The sequence below is a fragment of the Delphinapterus leucas genome, chromosome 3 (assembly GCF_059928025.1).
Source record: "Delphinapterus leucas isolate spDelLeu-1000000601 "Yukka" chromosome 3, BTC_Dleu_Yukka2, whole genome shotgun sequence".
Taxonomy (NCBI): domain Eukaryota; kingdom Metazoa; phylum Chordata; class Mammalia; order Artiodactyla; family Monodontidae; genus Delphinapterus; species Delphinapterus leucas.
In genome coordinates this window covers 159554683-159573313 of record NC_143131.1, presented here as the reverse complement: position 1 = coordinate 159573313, position 18631 = coordinate 159554683, and the positions used below count along the sequence as shown (strand labels likewise).

General features: G+C 41.0%; 1 protein-coding gene and 1 pseudogene across 4 annotated transcripts in view; both read right to left on the bottom strand.

The window, feature by feature from the left end:
- Positions 1-18631, bottom strand: part of RNF130 (ring finger protein 130) — a 108282-nt gene that overhangs the window by 15404 nt on the left and 74247 nt on the right. For 3 of the 4 annotated variants that reach the window (XM_089909815.1, XM_022563402.2, XM_022563401.2), the window contains exons 4-5: positions 13817-13888; positions 11869-11951 (exon numbers count right to left, since the gene is read on the bottom strand). In XM_089909815.1, the coding sequence (XP_089765941.1) occupies positions 11869-11951; positions 13817-13888 (155 nt within the window). Of the gene's footprint in view, positions 1-428; positions 666-11868; positions 11952-13816; positions 13889-18631 lie in introns of those variants that run through there. The other variant, XM_022563403.3, reaches the window with a different exon arrangement.
- Positions 13816-18631, bottom strand: part of LOC149749877 (rab-like protein 2A pseudogene) — a 30298-nt pseudogene continuing 25482 nt past the window's right edge.

The window sequence follows — 18631 nt, the reverse complement described above, 5'->3', positions numbered from 1 at the left end:
TCTACCTTGTGAAGCTGTTTGGAGCAGTAAGTGAAAAACCTAGAAAAGGCACCAAGGACATGCAGATGAAAGGTGTCATTAAACATACATTCAGGCAAAGTAACGTCAACATTTCACATGATATCCTGATACGTGGTCAGAACATTTGAGTGTGCCTCAGGTCCCAGCATGCCCAGCACCAGAGTGACCTCTTACAAGCTTGCAGACATACCACAAGCATGCACAGACACCTCAGAGGGCGGCAGCTGGGGCCAGCCAGACCTTGAAAAGAAGCCCCCTTCTCATTTTTATAGAATACTTGAATAATAAAAATGCACATAAAAGCAGAAAACGGCCCAACATATTTAGGGCTGAGTGGTGTACGGGAATGGAAAGCAGGTGATGTGCTGAGGAACAGTGAAATGTGAAAAGGATAAGCGTATCAGAGCTTCAACAAAAGTCCTTTATTCCTATTAGAAATACTTTGGGATACAGAATGTGAAGTGTATAGAACATAAAAGGAACCAAACCAATAATACTGAAATACGATGCTTTCCCACTCTCCCACTTCCCACGTACACCATAAGCTAGAGTGATCAGAACAACGGCTGGGGGTGGGGTGAGGAGTCTACATTGAGGGTGAGTTGTTTTCACAGTTCTGCAGCCTCTTGGTGCCGTGCAAGAACCTGGCAAATATAAAAGGATCCAGGATTATTAAAGGTCAGAGGAAAGAACTCTTTTCCCTGAACTGGGACTGGCAGCAGACAATGTTGAAACAGGCCCTCCCTCTGAGGAGGGGGCATCACGGTAATACCTCTGCCAGCAGCCAGATGACTGACCCATCTTAGCTCCCGAAGTGGCATCTTAGACATACGGTTATCTAAGCTGCAGAACTCTACTTCTGAAAAGTATTTTTAACCACTAAACATTTTGTGGCTGACCTTTAAATAAAAGAGGCCTAAATAAAGTGCCAGTTTTCCAGTTTCTAAGATGTGCTGGCTAACATCCAAAGGATGATCAACCGTAATCAACTGCCACAAGTATGAGGTCCCAGAGCAATGCCAACTGCCATCTGTCCACAGTAAATTAACATGACAGAAGGTAAAAAGTAAAGGTCATGCAACAGAAAGCTAGCAATCCATGAGAGGTTTGCTATCTACAGAAAGTCTTAGTTCAGTCTCGAGATAGGCTTGTTAAAAGGAAGGACAGACAAAGGTATCTGGGCTTTTCTCCTCCCCTTACTCAGGGGAAGAAGGGACAGTGAGTGCAGATGCCTTCCAGAGTCTGGCTGTAAAGGGGAGAAGCTGTAGAGTGGTACAGCTTTGGAGGTGGGTTTGAAAGAGAATTATAAAAACTGGATAGAAAATGCTTGAGCGTGATGAAATGCTGGTGGGTAGAGACAGAAAGAACAAAAACTGGAGGGAGCAGATAGTCAATACAGCAGGGTCCCCAAGGAAGGGAAGGTGTTGGCACACAGAGGCCTAGGTTGAAAGAGCACATTAGAACCAAGGAGGCTGTCCTCTCCATCCTAATGGGAGGGAAGGCTGCAAGGGTGGGTGTGGAGGCAGGTACGCATGAAGGCTTGGGGACAGCAGGCTGGGAGAATTTCGGCTGTCTAACAGCCATTATTTTCTGTGAGATTTATGGTGAAGTTACCTGATGAGAGTGAGGAATAAAGGGATGAGTTAGGGTGTTTAAGAAGAATGAATACACCTGGATGTGCTGCTTGAGGAGTCGGGAGAAATGACCAGGGAAAGAGAGGGGCTCCGGGCAGCGCTCCCGGCCCAGCTGGAGGGCTGGTTGGAGCCCCACGGGAGGCAGGGAGGTAGCAGAGCTGTCTGGCAACCAGAGCTAAAGGAAGACATAGCAGAGTCACACCTCGGCTCAGTTTTAAAGACCTATAGACAAAAGAGGAAGGGCAGGGTATCTCAGGCAGAGGGAAAAAAGCAAGTAGCGGCACTAGAGTTAATTCAAAGGTACTTGAGAGGAATCCACTGGAAAACAGAGGCTTGGAGAAGATATGGAGTAAAGATGAGTATTTGTGTTGAGCCATCCTCTAGGTCAGTGGTTCTCAACCGGAGACATCTGTGGTTGTCAGAACTGTGTGGGGGGGGTGCTATTGGCGCCTAGTGAGTGGAGCCAAAGATACTGCTAAATAACCCACAATGCAGAGGCAGCACCCCAACCTGCCCAACAAAGAATTATCTGGTCCCAAATGTCCACAGTGCCCAGGTGGAGAGACCCTGCTCTAGGTCAAAAGTTGTCAACTTGGGTCATACAAAATGTTGCTTGATGTGCAAAGTTAGTCTTTACTACACCTGAGAATCATGCTGTTGTCACCACTTCAGTTAGGTGAAATGTTTTGCTGAGGAGGCTGTGCAACACAGAGAAAGCTACAACCTGCTTCAAAGCAAAAGGGGAAGTCGGGGCAGTGGGCATGTATAGTCTAGACAAGGATCTAGGAATAAAGGACAACCAAGCGAGCAGTGACCTAATTAAAGGTGCATAGAAATGCTGTTAAGTTTGCCAAATTCTCATACTGGAAAGCAGACCACAAACACAAAGGTTGAGACCCCTCCTCTGGTGGAAGGTGCAGCCATAGAAATGGCTGAGATCTAGCAAAGCTCTAGACTTCAATAGATGGTATGGAGAGATTGGGAAGATGGTGGAAGAGTAAGACGGGGAGATCACCTTCCTCCCCACAAATACACCAGAAATACATCTACACGTGGAACAACTCCTACAGAACACCTACTGATCACTGGCAGAAGACCTCAGACCTCCCAAAAGGCAAGAAACTCCCCACGTACCTGGGTAGGGCAAAAGAAAAAATAATAAACAGAGACCAAAGAATAGGGACGGGACCTGCACCAGTGGGAGGGAGCTGTGAAGGAGGAAAAGTTTCCATACACTAGGAAGCACCTTTGCGGGCGGAGACTGCGGGTGGCGGAGGCGGGGAGCGTCGGTGCCGCGGAAGAGAGCACAGCAACAGGGGTGCGGAGGGCAAAGCGGAGAGATTCCCGCACAGAGGATCGGTGCCGACCAGCACTCACCAGCCCGAGAGGCTTGTCTGCTCACCCGCCGGGGCGGGCGGGGCTGGGAGCTGAGGCTGGGCTTTGGTCGGAGCGCAGGGAGAGCGTGAACACAGCCTGCAGGGGGTTAGTGCACCACGGCTAGCCGGGAAGGAGTCCGGGGAAAAGTCTGGACCTGCCGAAGAGGCAAGAGACTTTTTCTTGCCTCTTTGTTTCCTGGTGCGTGAGGAGAGGGGATTAAGAGTGCTGCTTAAAGGAGCTCCAGAGACGGGCGCGAGCCGCGGCTAACAGCGCGGACCCCAGAGACGGGCATGAGACGCTAAGGCTGCTGCTGCCGCCACCAAGAAGCCTGTGTGCGAGCACAGGTCACTATCCACACCTCCCTTCTGGGGAGCCTGTGCAGCCCGCCACTGCCAGGGTCCCGGGATCCAGGGACAACTTCCCTGGGAAAATGCACGGTGTGCCTCAGGCTGGTGCAACGTCCCGGCGGCCTCTGCCGCCGCAGGCTCGCCCCGCATCCACACCCCTCCCTCCCCCCGGCCTGAGTGAGCCAGAGCCCCCGAAGCAGCTGCTCCTTTAACCCCGTCCTGTCTGAGCGAAGAACAGACGCCCTCCAGCGACCTACACGCAGAGGCAGGGCCAAATCCAAAGCTGAGCCCCGGGAGCTGTGAGAACAAAGAAGAGAAAGGGAAATCTCTCCCAGCAGCCTCAGAAGCAGCGGATTAAAGCTCCACAATCAACTTGATATACCCTGCATATGTGGAATACCTGAATAGACAACGAATCATCCCAAACTGAGGAGGTGGACTTTGAGAGCAGGATTTACTATTTTTTCCCCTTTTCCTCTTTTTGTGAGTGTGTATGTGTATGCTTCTATGTGAGATTTTGTCTGTATAGCTTTGCTGTCACCATTTGTCCTAGGGTTCTATCTGTCCGCTTTTTTCTTAAAAAATTTTTTTTCTTAATAATTATTTTTTATTTTAATAACGTTATTTTATTTTATTGTACTTGATTTTATTTTATCCTCTTTCCTCTTTCTTTCTTTTCCTTTTCTTCCTTCCTTCCCTGCTTCCTTTCCTCTTTCTTTCTTCCTTTCTTTCTTTCGATCTTTCTTTCTTTCTCTCTCTCTCTCTTTCTACTTTTTCTCCCTTTTATTCTGAGCCGTGTGGATGAAAGGCTCTTGGTGCTGTAGCCAGGAGTCAGTGCTGTGCCTCTGAGGTGGGAGAGCCAACTTCAGGACACTGGTCCACAAGAGACCTCCCAGCTCCACATAATATCAAACGGCAAAAATCTCCCAGAGATCTCCATCTCAACACCAGCACCCAGCTTCACTCAACGACTAGCAAGCTACAGTGCTGGACACCCTATGCCAAGCAACTAGCAAGACAGGAACACAACCCCACCCATTAGCAGAGAGGCTGCCTAAAATCATAATAAGTTCACAGACACCCCAAAACACACCACCAGACGTGGACTTGCCCACCAGAAAGACAAGGTCCAGCCTCATCCACCAGAACACAGGCACTAGTCCCCTCCACCAGGAAGCCTACACAACCGTCTGAAACAACTTTAGCCACTGGGGACAGACACCAAAAACAACGGGAACTACGAACCTGCAGCCTGCAAAAAGGAGACCCCAAACACAGTAAGATAAGCAAAATGAGAAGGCACAAAAACACACTGCAGATGAAGAAGCAAGATAAAAACCCACCAGACCTAACAAATGAAGAGGAAATAGGCAGTCTACCTGAAAAAGAATTCAGAATGATGATAGTAAAGATGATCCAAAATTGTGGAAATAGAATAGAGAAAATGCAAGAAACATTTAACAAGGACCTAGAAGAACTAAAGATGAAACAAGCAACGATGAACACCACAATAAATGAAATTAAAAATACTCTAGACGGGATCAATAGCAGAATAACTGAGGCAGAAGAAAGGATAAGTGACCTGGAAGATAAAATAGTGGAAATAACTACTGCAGAGCAGAATAAAGAAAAAAGAATGAAAAGAACTTAAGGACAGTCTCAGAGACCTCTGGGACAACATTAAATGCACCAACATTCGAATTATAGGGGTTCCAGAAGAAGAAGAGAAAAAGAAAGGGACTGAGAAAATATTTGAAGAGATTATAGTTGAAAACTTCCCTCATATGGGAAAGGAAATAGTTAATCAAGTCCAGGAAGCACAGAGAGTCCCATACAGGATAAATCCAAGGAGAAACACGCCAAGACACATATTAATCAAACTGTCAAAAATTAAATACAAAGAAAACATATTAAAAGCAGCAAGGGGAAAACAACAAATAACACACAAGGGAATTCCCATAAGGTTAACAGCTGATCTTTCAGCAGAAACTCTGCAAGCCAGACGGGACTGGCAGGACATATTTAAAGTGATGAAGGAGAAAAACCTACAACCAAGATTACTCTACCCCGCAAGGATCTCATTCAGATTTGATGGAGAAATTAAAATCTTTACAGACAAGCAAAAGCTGAGAGAGTTCAGCACCACCAAACCAGCTTTACAACAAATGCAAAAGGACCTTCTCTAGGCAAGAAACACAAGAGAAGGAAAAGACCTACAATAACAAACCCAAAACAATTAAGAAAATGGGAATAGGAAAATACATATTGATAATTACCTTAAATGTAAATGGATTAAATGCTCCCACCAAAAGACACAGACTGGCTGAATGGATACAAAAGCAAGACCCATATATATGCTGTCTACAAGAGACCCACTTCAGACCTAGAGACACATACAGACTGAAAGTGAGGGGATGGAAAAAGATATTCCATGCAAATGGAAACCAAAAGAAAGCTGGAGTAGCAATTCTCATAGCAGACAAAATAGACTTTGAAATAAAGACTATCAGAAGAGACAAAGAAGGACACTACATAATGATCAAGGGATCGATACAAGAAGATGATATAACAATTGTAAATATTTATGCACCCAACATAGGAGCACCTCAATACATAAGGCAAATACTAACAGCCAGAAAAAGGGAAATCGACAGTAACACATTCATAGTAGGGGACTCTAACACCCCACTTTCACCAATGGACAGATCATCCAAAATGAAAATAAATAAGGAAACACAAGCTTTAAATGATACATTAAACAAGATGGACTTAATTGATATTTATAGGACATTCCATCCAAAAACAACAGAATACACATTTTTCTCAAGTGCTCATGGAACATTCTCCAGGATAGATCGTATCTTGGGTCACAAATCAAGCCTTGGTAAATTTAAGAAAATTGAAATTGTATCAAGTATCTTTTCCGACCACAATGCTATGAGACTAGATATCAATTACAGGAAAAGATCTGTAAAAAATACAAACACATGGAGGCTAAATAATACATTACTTAATAACGAAGTGATCACTGAAGAAATCAAAGAGGAAATCAAAAAATACCTAGAAACAAATGACAATGGAGACACGACGACCCAAAACCTATGGGATGCAGCAAAAGCAGTTCTAAGAGGGAAGTTTATAGCAATACAATACTACCTTAAGAAACAGGAAACATCTCAAATAACCAACCTAACCTTGCACCTAAAGCAATTAGAGAAAGAAGAACAAAAAACCCCCAAAGTTAGCAGAAGGAAAGAAATCATAAAGATCAGAGCAGAAATAAATGAAAAAGAAATGAAGGAAACGATAGCAAAGATCAATAAAACTAAGAGCTGGTTCTTTGAGAAGATAAACAAAATTGATAAACCATTAGCCAGACTCATCAAAAAAAAAAAGGGAGTACACTCAAATCAATAGAATTAGAAATGAAAAAGGAGAAGTAACAACTGACACTGCAGAAATACAAAAGATCATGAGAGATCACTACAAGCAACTCTATGCCAATAAAATGGACAACCTGGAAGAAATGGACAAATGCTTAGAAAAGCACAACCTGCCAAGACTGAATCAAGAAGAAATAGAAAATATGAACAGACCAATCACAAGCACTGAAATCGAAACTGTGATTAAAAATCTTCCAACAAACAAAAGCCCAGGACCAGATGGCTTCACAGGCGAATTCTATCAAACATTTAGAGAAGAGCTAACACCTATCCTTCTTAAACTCTTCCAAAATATAGCAGAAGGAGGAACACTCCCAAACTCATCCTACGAGGCCACCATCACCCTGATACCAAAACCAGACAAGGATGTCATAAAGAAAGAAAATTACAGGGCCATATAACTGATGAACATAGATGCAAAATTCCTCAGTAAAATACTAGCCAACAGAATCTAATAGCACATTAAAAGGATCATACACCGTGATCAAGTGGGGTTTATTCTAGGAATGCAAGGATTCTTCAATATACGCAAATTAATCAACGTGATACACCATATTAACAAATTGAAGGAGAAAAACCATATGGTCATCTCAATGGATGCAGAGAAAGCTTTCAACAAAATTCAACACCCATTTATGATAAAAATCCTGCAGAAAGTAGGCATAGAGGGAACTTTCCTCAACATAATAAAGGACATATATGACAAGCCCACAGCCAACATTGTCCTCAATGGTGAAAAACTGAAAGCATTTCCACTAAGATCAGGAACAAGACAAGGTTGCCCACTCTCACCACTCTTATTCAACATAGTTTTGGAAGTTTTAGCCACAGCAATCAGAGAAGAAAAGGAAATAAAAGGAATCCAAATTGGAAAAGAAGAAGTAAAGCTGTCACTGTTTGCAGAAGACATGATACTTTACATAGAGAATCCTAAAGATGCCACCAGAAAACTACTAGAGCTAATCAATGAATTTGGTAAAGTAGCAGGATACAAAATTAATGCACAGAAATCTCTAGCATTCCTATACACTAATGATGAAAAATCTGAAAGGTAAATCAAGAAAACACTCCCATTTACCATTGCAACAAAAAGAATAAAATATCTAGGAATAAACCTACCTAAGGAGACAAAAGACCTGTATGCAGAAAACTATAAGACACTGATGAAAGAAATTAAAGATGATACAAATAGATGGAGAGATATACCACGTTCTTGGATTGGAAGAATCAACATTGTGAAAATGACTCTACTACCCAAAGCAATCTACAGATTGAATGCAATCCCTATCAAACTACCACTGGCATTTTCACAGAACTAGAACAAAAAATTTCACAATTTGTATAGAAACACAAAAGACCCCTAATAGCCAAAGCAATCTTGAGAACGAAAAATGGAGTTGGAGGAATCAGGCTCCCTGACTTCAGACTATATTACAAAGCTACAGTATGGTACTGTCACAAAAACAGAAATATAGATCAATGGAACAGGATAGAAAGCCCAGAGATAAACCCACACACATATGGTCACCTTATCTTTGATAAAGGAGGCAGGAATGTACAGTGGAGAAAGGACAGCCTCTTCAATAAGTGGTGCTGGGAAAACTGGACAGGTACATGTAAAAGTATGAGATTAGATCACTCCTTAACACCACACACAAAAATAAGCTCAAAATGGATTAAAGACCTAAATGTAAGGCCAGACACTATCAAACTCTTAGAGGAAAACATAGGCAGAACACTCTATGACATAAATCACAGCAAGATCCTTTTTGACCCACCTCCCAGAGTAATGGAAATAAAAACAAAAATAAACAAATGGGACCTAATGAAACTTCAAAGCTTTTGCACAGCAAAGGAAACCATAAACAAGACCAAAAGACAACCCTCAGAATGGGAGAAAATATTTGCAAATGAAGCAACTGACAAAGGATTAATCTCCAAAATTTACAAGCAGCTCATGCAGCTCAATAACAAAAAAACAAACAGTGCAATCCAAAAATGGGCAGAAGACCTAAACAGACATTTCTCCAAAGAAGATATACAGACTGCCAACAAACACATGAAAGAATGCTCAACATCATTAATCATTAGAGAAATGCAAATCAAAACTTCAATGAGATATCATCTCACACCAGTCAGAATGGCCATCATCAAAAAATATAGAAACAATAAATGCTGGAGGGGGTGTGGAGAAAAGGGAACACTCTTGCACTGGGAATGTGAATTGGTACAGCCACTATGGAGAACGGTATGGAGGTTCCTTAAAAATCTACAAATAGAACTACCATATGACCCAGCAATCCCACTACTGGGCATATACCCTGAGAAAACCATAATTCAAAAAGAGTCATGTACCAAAATGTTCATTGCAGCTCTACTTACAATAGTCCAGAGATGGAAACAACCTAAGTGTCCATCATCGGATGAATGGATAAAGAAGATGTGGCACATATATACAATGGAACATTACTCAGCCATAAAAAGAAATGAAATTGAGCTATTTGTAATGAGGTGGATGGACCTAGAGTCTGTCATACAGAGTGAAGTAAGTCAGAAAGAGAAAGACAAATACCATATGCTAACACATATATATGGAATTTAAGAAAAAAAAATGTCATGAAGAACCTAGGGGTAAGACAGGAATAAAGACGCAGACCTACTAGAGAATGGACTTGAAGATATGGGGAGGGGGAAGGGTAAGCTGTGACAAAGCGGGAGAGAGGCATGGACATATATACACTACCAAACGTAAAATAGATAGCTAGTGGGAAGCAGCTGCATAGCACAGGGAGATCAGCTCGGTGCTTTGTGACCACCTAGAGGGGTGGGATAGGGAGTGTGGGAGGGAGGGAGACGCAAGAGGGAAGAGAGATGGGAACATATGTATATGTATAACTGATTCACTTTGTTATAAAGCAGAAACTAGCACACCATTGTAAAGCAATTATACTACAATAAAGATGTAAAAAAAAAATAGATGGTATGGTCTTGCAGCATCAGAGTCACCCAGGTACTTAATAAAAACAAACATGCCTGGGTCTCCCCTCAGGATTTGTTTCTGAAAGCTCCCCACTGATTCTGATTTTTGGAAGAAAAAAAGGGAAATAAGAATGAAACTCTTGAAAAGCCAATGCTTGAGGGACAGAGAGAAAATGGAGCAAACTTCCCAGCATAATCTATTTTCAGCTGAGGCTCCCCTGAGGAAAACAGTGTCACCTTATTAATAACCATCAGTGGTTTTGGAAGCCTTCGTTCTTAGGTCTCAGATGGTCCCAAGGGCCCCTGGACTGAGATAAGAAGACAGAGAATTTTGAAAGACTTGGCTTCTTCCTGGCTATTCCAGTGTCAAAAGAAATCTGTGCAGGTAAAAACAATTTTTAAAAGCAAGTAAGAGCTGATTATGCTTTATAATGTATCATACTAATCTTTCCCCTGATCTGCATAGTTGACCTTTGAACAACCTAGGGGTGGGGTGTGGTTAGAGGTGTTGATGCCCCCATCCACATATAACTTTACAGTCAGCCCTCCGTATCCGCAGTTCTGCACATTCAACCAACTGCTGATCATGTAGTACTGCAGTATTTACTATTGAAATAGGTGGACCGGTGCAGTTCAAACCCGAGTTGTACAGGGTCAACTGTATTTGTATGTGTATTTCCTTTAGCCTCATGTTTTTATACTGGAAAAACTGTAATTACATAGTTTAATTTTCTATAGCACAGGTTAAATTTAGTTTTACAGATTTCCCTTTATATGTAAACTAAATGATTTGACTTCCTGAATCTTCATTTTCTGTTTCAGCATATGGAATTATTCTTAAGTTTTGATTAAAAAAACCCAGATCTTTCTAGGCTCAAAATATATAACTTTGTGAATAAGTAAACTAACACCAGTAGCCTCATGGAGACAACTACTACTAATTATTCTATTCATTCACATGTTCCATATAATTAGAAGGTAGGAGTTATGTGGATGTCTTTTAAAAGAGAAGGGAGAAGGAAAAGTCTTTTGATTTTAGGCTCCTCAGTAGATGACCTCATATTTTTCCAGTCAATGCTCAGAACTGTGTATCTTAGTGTCTCATACTCCCTAGCTTGGCATAGCACCATGGTAGAAATCCACACACTCTTTTTAGGGCACCAGAGTATAGGTGAACATCCTCCTTTTGGAGGGAGGCATGTGGCCCTACATAAAGAGCAGAAATAATACAGAGGCACACCTTTATATTGGCTCTGCCATTTCTGACTTGTGTGACCCTGGCAGCTCTACTATTGACTTCGCCATCCCTTACTGGACAATGGGGAGAGAGTAGATGTAAACAGCACAGAGCAGAGTACCTGACGTGGGGCAGGCACACAGCACATACCAGTCCTCCCCACTTTACACAGCCAAGGCTCAAAAAAAGATTTAATCCAAGTCCTAGAGTTCTGGTACCCAGCACCAAGTGAACACTGCTGAGGCTTTATCAGAGAGCCTAGTGATGTACTCTGATTTAAGAAGGAGAGGAACAGTGGCTAGTTCTGAAAACCACAGAAGTTACAGAAATAAAAATTCTTGACCTTAATGTTTTTAGGCTACTGATGTGCCTCCACACAACCTATGGAGGTTGTGCCCCTGTGTTTCTCATAACTAGAAAAGGCTTTGCAATCAGTTCTTGCTGAGGCACATGGCTCACCACTATGTGCAGTGTGCAGCTGGGCCTCTGCCTACCAGAAAAGCCGTGGGTAAGGTGGCTCTCAAAAGCAAGTGGATACCCACTCTGAAAGGGAGATGTACAAATCACATTAGTATCATTATATTCTTTTTTTTTTTTTTTTTGTGGTACGTGGGCCGCTCACCGCCGCGGCCTCTCCCGTTGCGGAGCACAGGCTCCGGACGCACAGGCCCAGTGGCCATGGCCCACGGGCCCAGCCGCTCTGTGGCATGTGGGATCCTCCCAGACTGGGGCACGAACCCGTGTCCCCTCCATCGCAGGCTGACTCTCAACCACTGCGCCACCAGGGAAGCCCAGTATCATTCTATTTTAAATGAAGAAATTTGACATACTTGCAGGGGAGAATCCGGACAACATCATTCTGTTTATAGCTTTCTATGCAGACTGCACAATGATCAAAGTCTGGGTCTGTTTCCTGAAATGAAAAGCACAGCAATGAAAGTTATATGCTAAAGCTATAAGTACCTAAATGGAGGAGATACGATCCAGCTAAGATTTTTCCTGTGGCAACTGTGGTAAACAGGTGATTATAAAGTGAAAGGTTATAAAAAAAAAAATGTAACGTTTCTATTTGCTTAACTGTATTGACCCAAATTGTAACTAAGCCAGTCTATTTTGTTTTTAAACTATGGTGTAACAATTAATACTAATTCTTTTTGTGAAACGTCTTAGAAATCAGAATACTAATTTTTTTTTAAGATTCAAATCAGCTATCACCTTGGACCATCTAGTGCAGCATCACTATACTGGTCTGAGTAGGTTTTCCTCATGAGGACGCTCATCTGACCACACAGTTAAGTACACGCAGAAAAGATGGCTGAGCCCCCAAAAGACTCACCCCAAGGATAGGAGCTGTGCATCTGGTCATAGATTTGGGGTAGAGAACAGTCATGGACTCAACTCTATACTAGGTCTTTATCAAGGGTCAGGAAGAGTCAGCCAGGTTTTTGGTCACCCAGGGTAATTGATCTCCTTCCTCCTCTGGATTGGGGAAGGGTTTCCATGCCTTGTCATTAAACAGAGCACTACCAGGAAAGGCAACACTATTTGCTGTGTCACTGCCGCTTGGACTGAAACTCAGTAGGGTAACTCTTGACAGGTCTAGGAGGTACAAACTCTAAAAAAGTGTTGGTTTTAATAAGGAAAGATGGTTTTGTATTAGCATGGGGGGACAAAGTAGGATGGGTAGGTTGGATGAGCTCCAGGGAAGTTCAAATTAATGTGGCAGCTGAAGGCTACCAGGTCAAAAAAGCATTTATATTGGTGACCACTCCTCTGGGGTTAAAGTACAGCTGTTGTGATGCTGCTTATATTTTCTGCAAGTGTTTTTACTTTTTTCTTTCTTTAGTATACCATGAAGTTCACTGAAAATGTTTCTATCTTCTGGAGCTGTGTTAAGGAAAACTAGATGTGGGGTGTCAAGGCAGTGGGAATAAAAATGAGTAAAGTCAAGAAAGTGGTAAAACTTAAGAGGATGGAGAATCACCTGCAATTATCCTTCCAGAGCTCTCTGGTAAAAAATTAGAGTTGGTTTTGGGGCAGAAGACAGGTTTGGTTTTATACCTTCAGAGATGCAATTTCTTCATTCTAGATAACCTTAAATATATTGAACACAGGGTCTCACATTAAGTTGCTGTTTTGTCCATAGAGAGCAGAAACAGGGCTCTACCTAATTTTGAGATCTGACTGGAGAATTAGGGTCAGGAATCTCAGCCATAGATGGCCTCTATCACTACCTCTCTGAGTCAGCTCCCCTAAGCCACTAGATCCAACCCTAACAAACTGTGCCCTTCTTTCAAACTGCTTAGCCCACTGTACAGAAAGCACCTTGTTAACCAACACTCCCTTGAATGTGGGTCTCTAGTTCTCCAGCTAACTGGTGAAGAACTAAAACACAGAAGAGAGACGCAAAGTCGCATGAAGCACAGGAAGAGAATGCACATTCCTGGCTACTTAGAGTTCTTCCCCAAAATATGCTAGGTTTTAGCAGAAGAAAACTGTTGAACACCACAGCTAGGGAAACTGTAAGTAGTCCGGTGATGCTAATTATGACAGGAGCATTTAAAATCCAGGAAAATTAGAGAACTGTATGGAGGGTCTCTGAATGACAGGCATACTAAAAATAAGATTTCAAAGAGAAGCTAGTTTAGATAGTATGCTTGGAGAAAAAGAATAATCTAACAAAGGAGACACAAATGGTTAGGGTATACTCGCGCCCACCGAATCAAAAGCAAAATACTTTACTGTTTTTATAGTGTTAAAGTGATTTCATTACTGTACCTTATCACCCTTTTTCACTGTTCTGGTTGTTAATTTGCTGATGGCTTTCTTGGCTGCATCTCCAAGACGACGCTATGAAAATTGCACAGAAAAACAGACATTAAGTGCAAGATCTCTGGACGTTCTTTTTTTTTTCTGATATTTCAGCTAACTTTATTTTATTAAAATTTTTAATTGAGGTATAATTGAGATACACATTATATTAGTTTCAGGTGTACAACATGATTTGATAGTTGTATGTTTTGAAATGATCACAATAAGTCTAGTTAACATCTATCACCATACAGAATGTTTTTCTTCTTGTGATGAGAACTTTTAAGATGCACTCTAGATGATGTTCTTTATTTTAAAATAATTAAATGTATAAAGTCCCTATTATCCTACATTACTTTCCATGTCATATCATATGAGAGGATTCTAAAAAAATAATTTAAAAAAGAGAAAAACTGGCAGTTTTCCCCACAGATTTAGCATTCTGGTAAATAAGTGTATATAGTAAAAAAGCCAGGTGTCATAATCACCATTGCATTTTGTATCTAACAAATGTGAAATATTACAGCATTATCAACATCTAGTTCTTGTACATGTCAGAGCTACTGCCACTGTTCTAACAGCTTTCCTGTTCTGCTCCAAGGATGACCCTTATTAGATATATAAGCTCTGTCTTTGTGAAAAGACACCTCTAAAGCTCCTTAAAATTGCTTATCATATCACTGTGTGGGAGAAGGGATACAATCATGAGCTCTACTTCTGACTCTGCCACTGCTATGCTCCATGATCTTAGGAAGGTGCATTTACCTTTCCAAGCTTGAGTTTTTCTCATTTATCTAAGAAGGTTAAGTCAGAAAATCTCTAAGGCTGAATTTATCCAGCATTTTGCAGACATTGCCAACACTGTTAGACACCAAGGACCCAAGGATGAAAAGACAGTGTACCCCTAACCTTGAAAAGCTAACTGAATTGGAAAGCAGACCAGTAAACACATTTTCATCAAGTGCTGTACGACGGAGCATGCCCAGGTGGTGTGGCAGCACAAAGAAGGCAAAATAATGCAGGTGGGGTGGGATAGGGCAGCAGAGGACTGCCAGGGAAGGCTTTGAGAAAATGATGCCTGAGCTAAGACTCGGAAAAGTGAGTAGGAAGGAGTTAGATAAGGAAAGCATTGGGATAGGAAGGGGGATTCTGGACAAAGGAATAGTCTAGTAAAGACACACAGGGGTGAAGCACAGGTATGTGAAGGAAATTACAGTTCGAGATAACTATAACTAGGGTAAGCATGTATTACTCAAATGAGAATATTTTGAGAGTCAGAGGGCCTGGTTAATAATTACACTGGGACAACAGGCGCAAACCAAGTCTGTTGCAGGCACACGGGGACAGACTGTCACCCTGCATATAACCAGATCCTGAACTGTGGTGCAAGGCAGATGACGAGGCTGAAGGGGTATGGTGGGAGCTAAAACAAAGGAGACCTTGGATTCTATCCTGAGGATAAGACAAAAACAACATAAAATTTTAGGAGGAATTTTAAAGTACACAAAAGAAACCGGAATTTAATGAACCTTTAATGTATTTATCATTGACTTTCAATTATCAGTATTTACCTATATTCTTCATCTATTCCCCCCCTCTTTATTATGCTAGAGGATTTCAAAGCACATCACAAGCACTGTAGGCTTTCACCCATAAAGTCACCCCAAGTGAACTATGTCTAACAGATACGGGCTTTTGTTTGGTGCCACTGTCTTATCTAACAAAACTAACAATAATTAATCAACATAATCTAACACTCAGACTATTTCCCCAGCTGCCTCCAGAATGCTTGAATCAGGATACAAAGTCCAAACATTGCATTTGGTTGCTATGTGTCTCAAGTCTCTTTTAATCTGAGTCCCCTCTATCACATACATGCATATATACATATACATGCATACATACATAAATATTTTAAAAATAGCCTTATGGAGATATAACTGACTTAAACTGCATAAAGTGTACAATTTGATGTTTTAACTTGACTATGAAACCATCACAACAATCAACATAGTCTATCATCCTCCCCAAATTTCCTTGTGCCTCTTCTTAATCCCTTCTTCCTGCCACCTTTTCACTTCATCCTCCATGAACTACTTTCTGCTACTATAGTTTGTATTTTTGAGAGTCTTATATAAATGGAATGACAGTATGTTCTATTTTGGGCACGCTTTCTTTCACTCAGCATAATTATCTTGAGATTAATCCATGTTGTTGCATGCATCAATAGTTCATTTCTTATGCTATGTAGTATCCCCCTGTTGATGGGACATTTGTATTGTTTTCCAGTTTTGGCTGCAATGAATAAAGCTAAAAACAGCAGTCTTTACTTTTCAAACAGCATACATGTCTTTGTAAGGATTTATACTTTCCTTGTGCTGGGGTAAATAGCTATGAAGTAGGGAAGACTGGCTAATATGGTAGGCGTGTGTGACTTTTTAAGAGACTGCCAAAGTGTTTGCTAAAGTGAGTGTACCATTTTACATTTCCACCAGCAGTGTATGAAAATCCCAGTTCCTCCACATCCTCACCAACACTTGGTATGCCCAGTCTTTTTCATTTGATTGTAACCATTCTAATAGGTGTGCAGTGGTATCTCCTTGCGGTTTTAATTTGTATTTCTATAATGACTAATGATGTTAAGCATCTTTTCATGTACTCATTTGCCATCTGCATATCTTCTCTGGGGAAGTGTCTGCTAGAATCTTTGGCCCATTTTTCTAGAGTTGTTATTATTGACTTGAGAGTATTTTACATATTCTAGAAGTCCAGTGTGCTATCCATTGTGCTACAGAGCCACCTAGAGAGTAGTTTACATACTCGAGATATAATTCATTTTGCATATATTTTCTCTCACTCTGGCAGGAGTTTTTAATTTTGATGAAGTCAGTTTATCAATGTTTCATTTGTTGATTGTGGTCTGGTATTGTATCTAAGTAATCTTTGTCTTATCTCAAGGTTACAAGAGTTCTCCCTATTTTCTTTTCTAGAAGTTTATATGTAGGCCTTTATATGTAGGCCTCTGATCCATTTGAGTTACTTTTGCATATGGTTCAAGGTATGGATCAAAGTTCTTTTTTTCATATGACACACAATTGTCCCAGCACCATTTGTTGAAAAGGCTGTCCTTCCTCCACTGAATTGCCTTTGTACGTTTGGCAAAAATCTGTTGCCCATATACATGTTGATCTATGGCTGAACACTATTTTGTACCATGTATCTATTTGTCTATCATTAAGCAAATACCACACTGTCATGATTTCTGTAGCTTTGTAACAAATCTCAAATCAACTCCAATTTTTTTCTCCTTTTCCAATGTCTTTTTGGTTGTTCTTGATCCTCTGCATTCCCATATTAATTTTAGGTCCATCTTGTCAATTTCTATTAAAAACAAAAGCCTTCTGGGATCTACACTGGGATTGCACTGAATATATAGAACAATTGGGAGAGAAATGACATCTTAACAATATTGAGTGGTTCCCTGAACACTGTATATCTCTCCATTTATTTAGTTTTTATTTTTCTCAACAATATTTTATAGATTTCACTGTATAGGTCTTATACATCTTTTGTGAGATCTCTAAGAATTTCCTGTTTATTTCCTGTTTGATGCTAATGAAAATGGTATTTAAAAAATTCAATTCCCATTCATTTCCTGTATAGAAATAAAATTCATTAATGTATAATGATCTTGGGACTTCCCTGGTGCCACAGTGGTTAAGACTCTGAGCTCCCAATGCAGGGGGCCCGGGTTTGATCCCTGGTCAGGGAACTAGATCCCACATGCATGCTGCAACTAAGAGTTCACATGCCACAACTAAGGAGCCCACATGCCACAACTAAGGAGCCAGCAAGCTGCAACTAAGGAATCCATGAGCCACAGCTAAGGAGCCCACCAGCCGCAACTAAGACCTGGTGCAACCAAATAAATAAATAAATAAAATAAATATTAAAAAAATAGTTATAAAAAGGTATAATGATCTTATATCTTGCAACCTTGTTAAACCCATTTGTTACTTCTAGTGGCTTTTTTATAAATGCCGTCAAATTTTCTTCATAGACAATAACGTCATCTGCAAATGACAGTTTTACTTCTTCATTTCTAATATGGGTACCTTTTATTTTTCTTTTTCCTTATTGTGCTGGCTAGAACCTCGAGTATAATGTGGAAACAAAAGTCATAAGAGCACACATCAGTCTCATTTCTAATCTTAGGAAAAACCATTTAGTCTTCCCCTTTAAGTATGATGGTAGCTGTCAGTTTTTCATAGATGCCCCTCTTCAGTTTAAGGAAGTTACATTTTATGCCTACTTTGCTAAGAGATTTCTAAAATGTAATTCAACCCTTATTGTAAAAAAAAAAAAAACAGAAAAAAATAAAAACAATGGAAATAATGCACAAGATGATCATAAAAACACATTAGTGAGCCACAAGTACTAGAAAGAAGCGGAAAAGGCAGCAGAATGGTTCTTTTGCAGCCTCTGTCACCAAAGGACAGAGTCACACAATGTCTATACTAGTCTTCAAAAAATGAGAGAAAGCCTCATATGATGAAAGAGGGGTTTTAACAGTACCTCTTTAAGAAGTCAAGTTCTTGTAATCCAAATGGGTTTGGACCCAATGGCCTACTGACCTTTGACGTTTACCAACAAAGTTTGTGTACGGCCAAATCTGACACCTCCTTTCACTTGATTTTTTTTTTTTTTTGCGGTACGCGGGCCTCTCACTGTTGTGGCCTCTCCCGTTGCGGAGCACAGGCTCCGGACGCGCAGGCTCAGCGG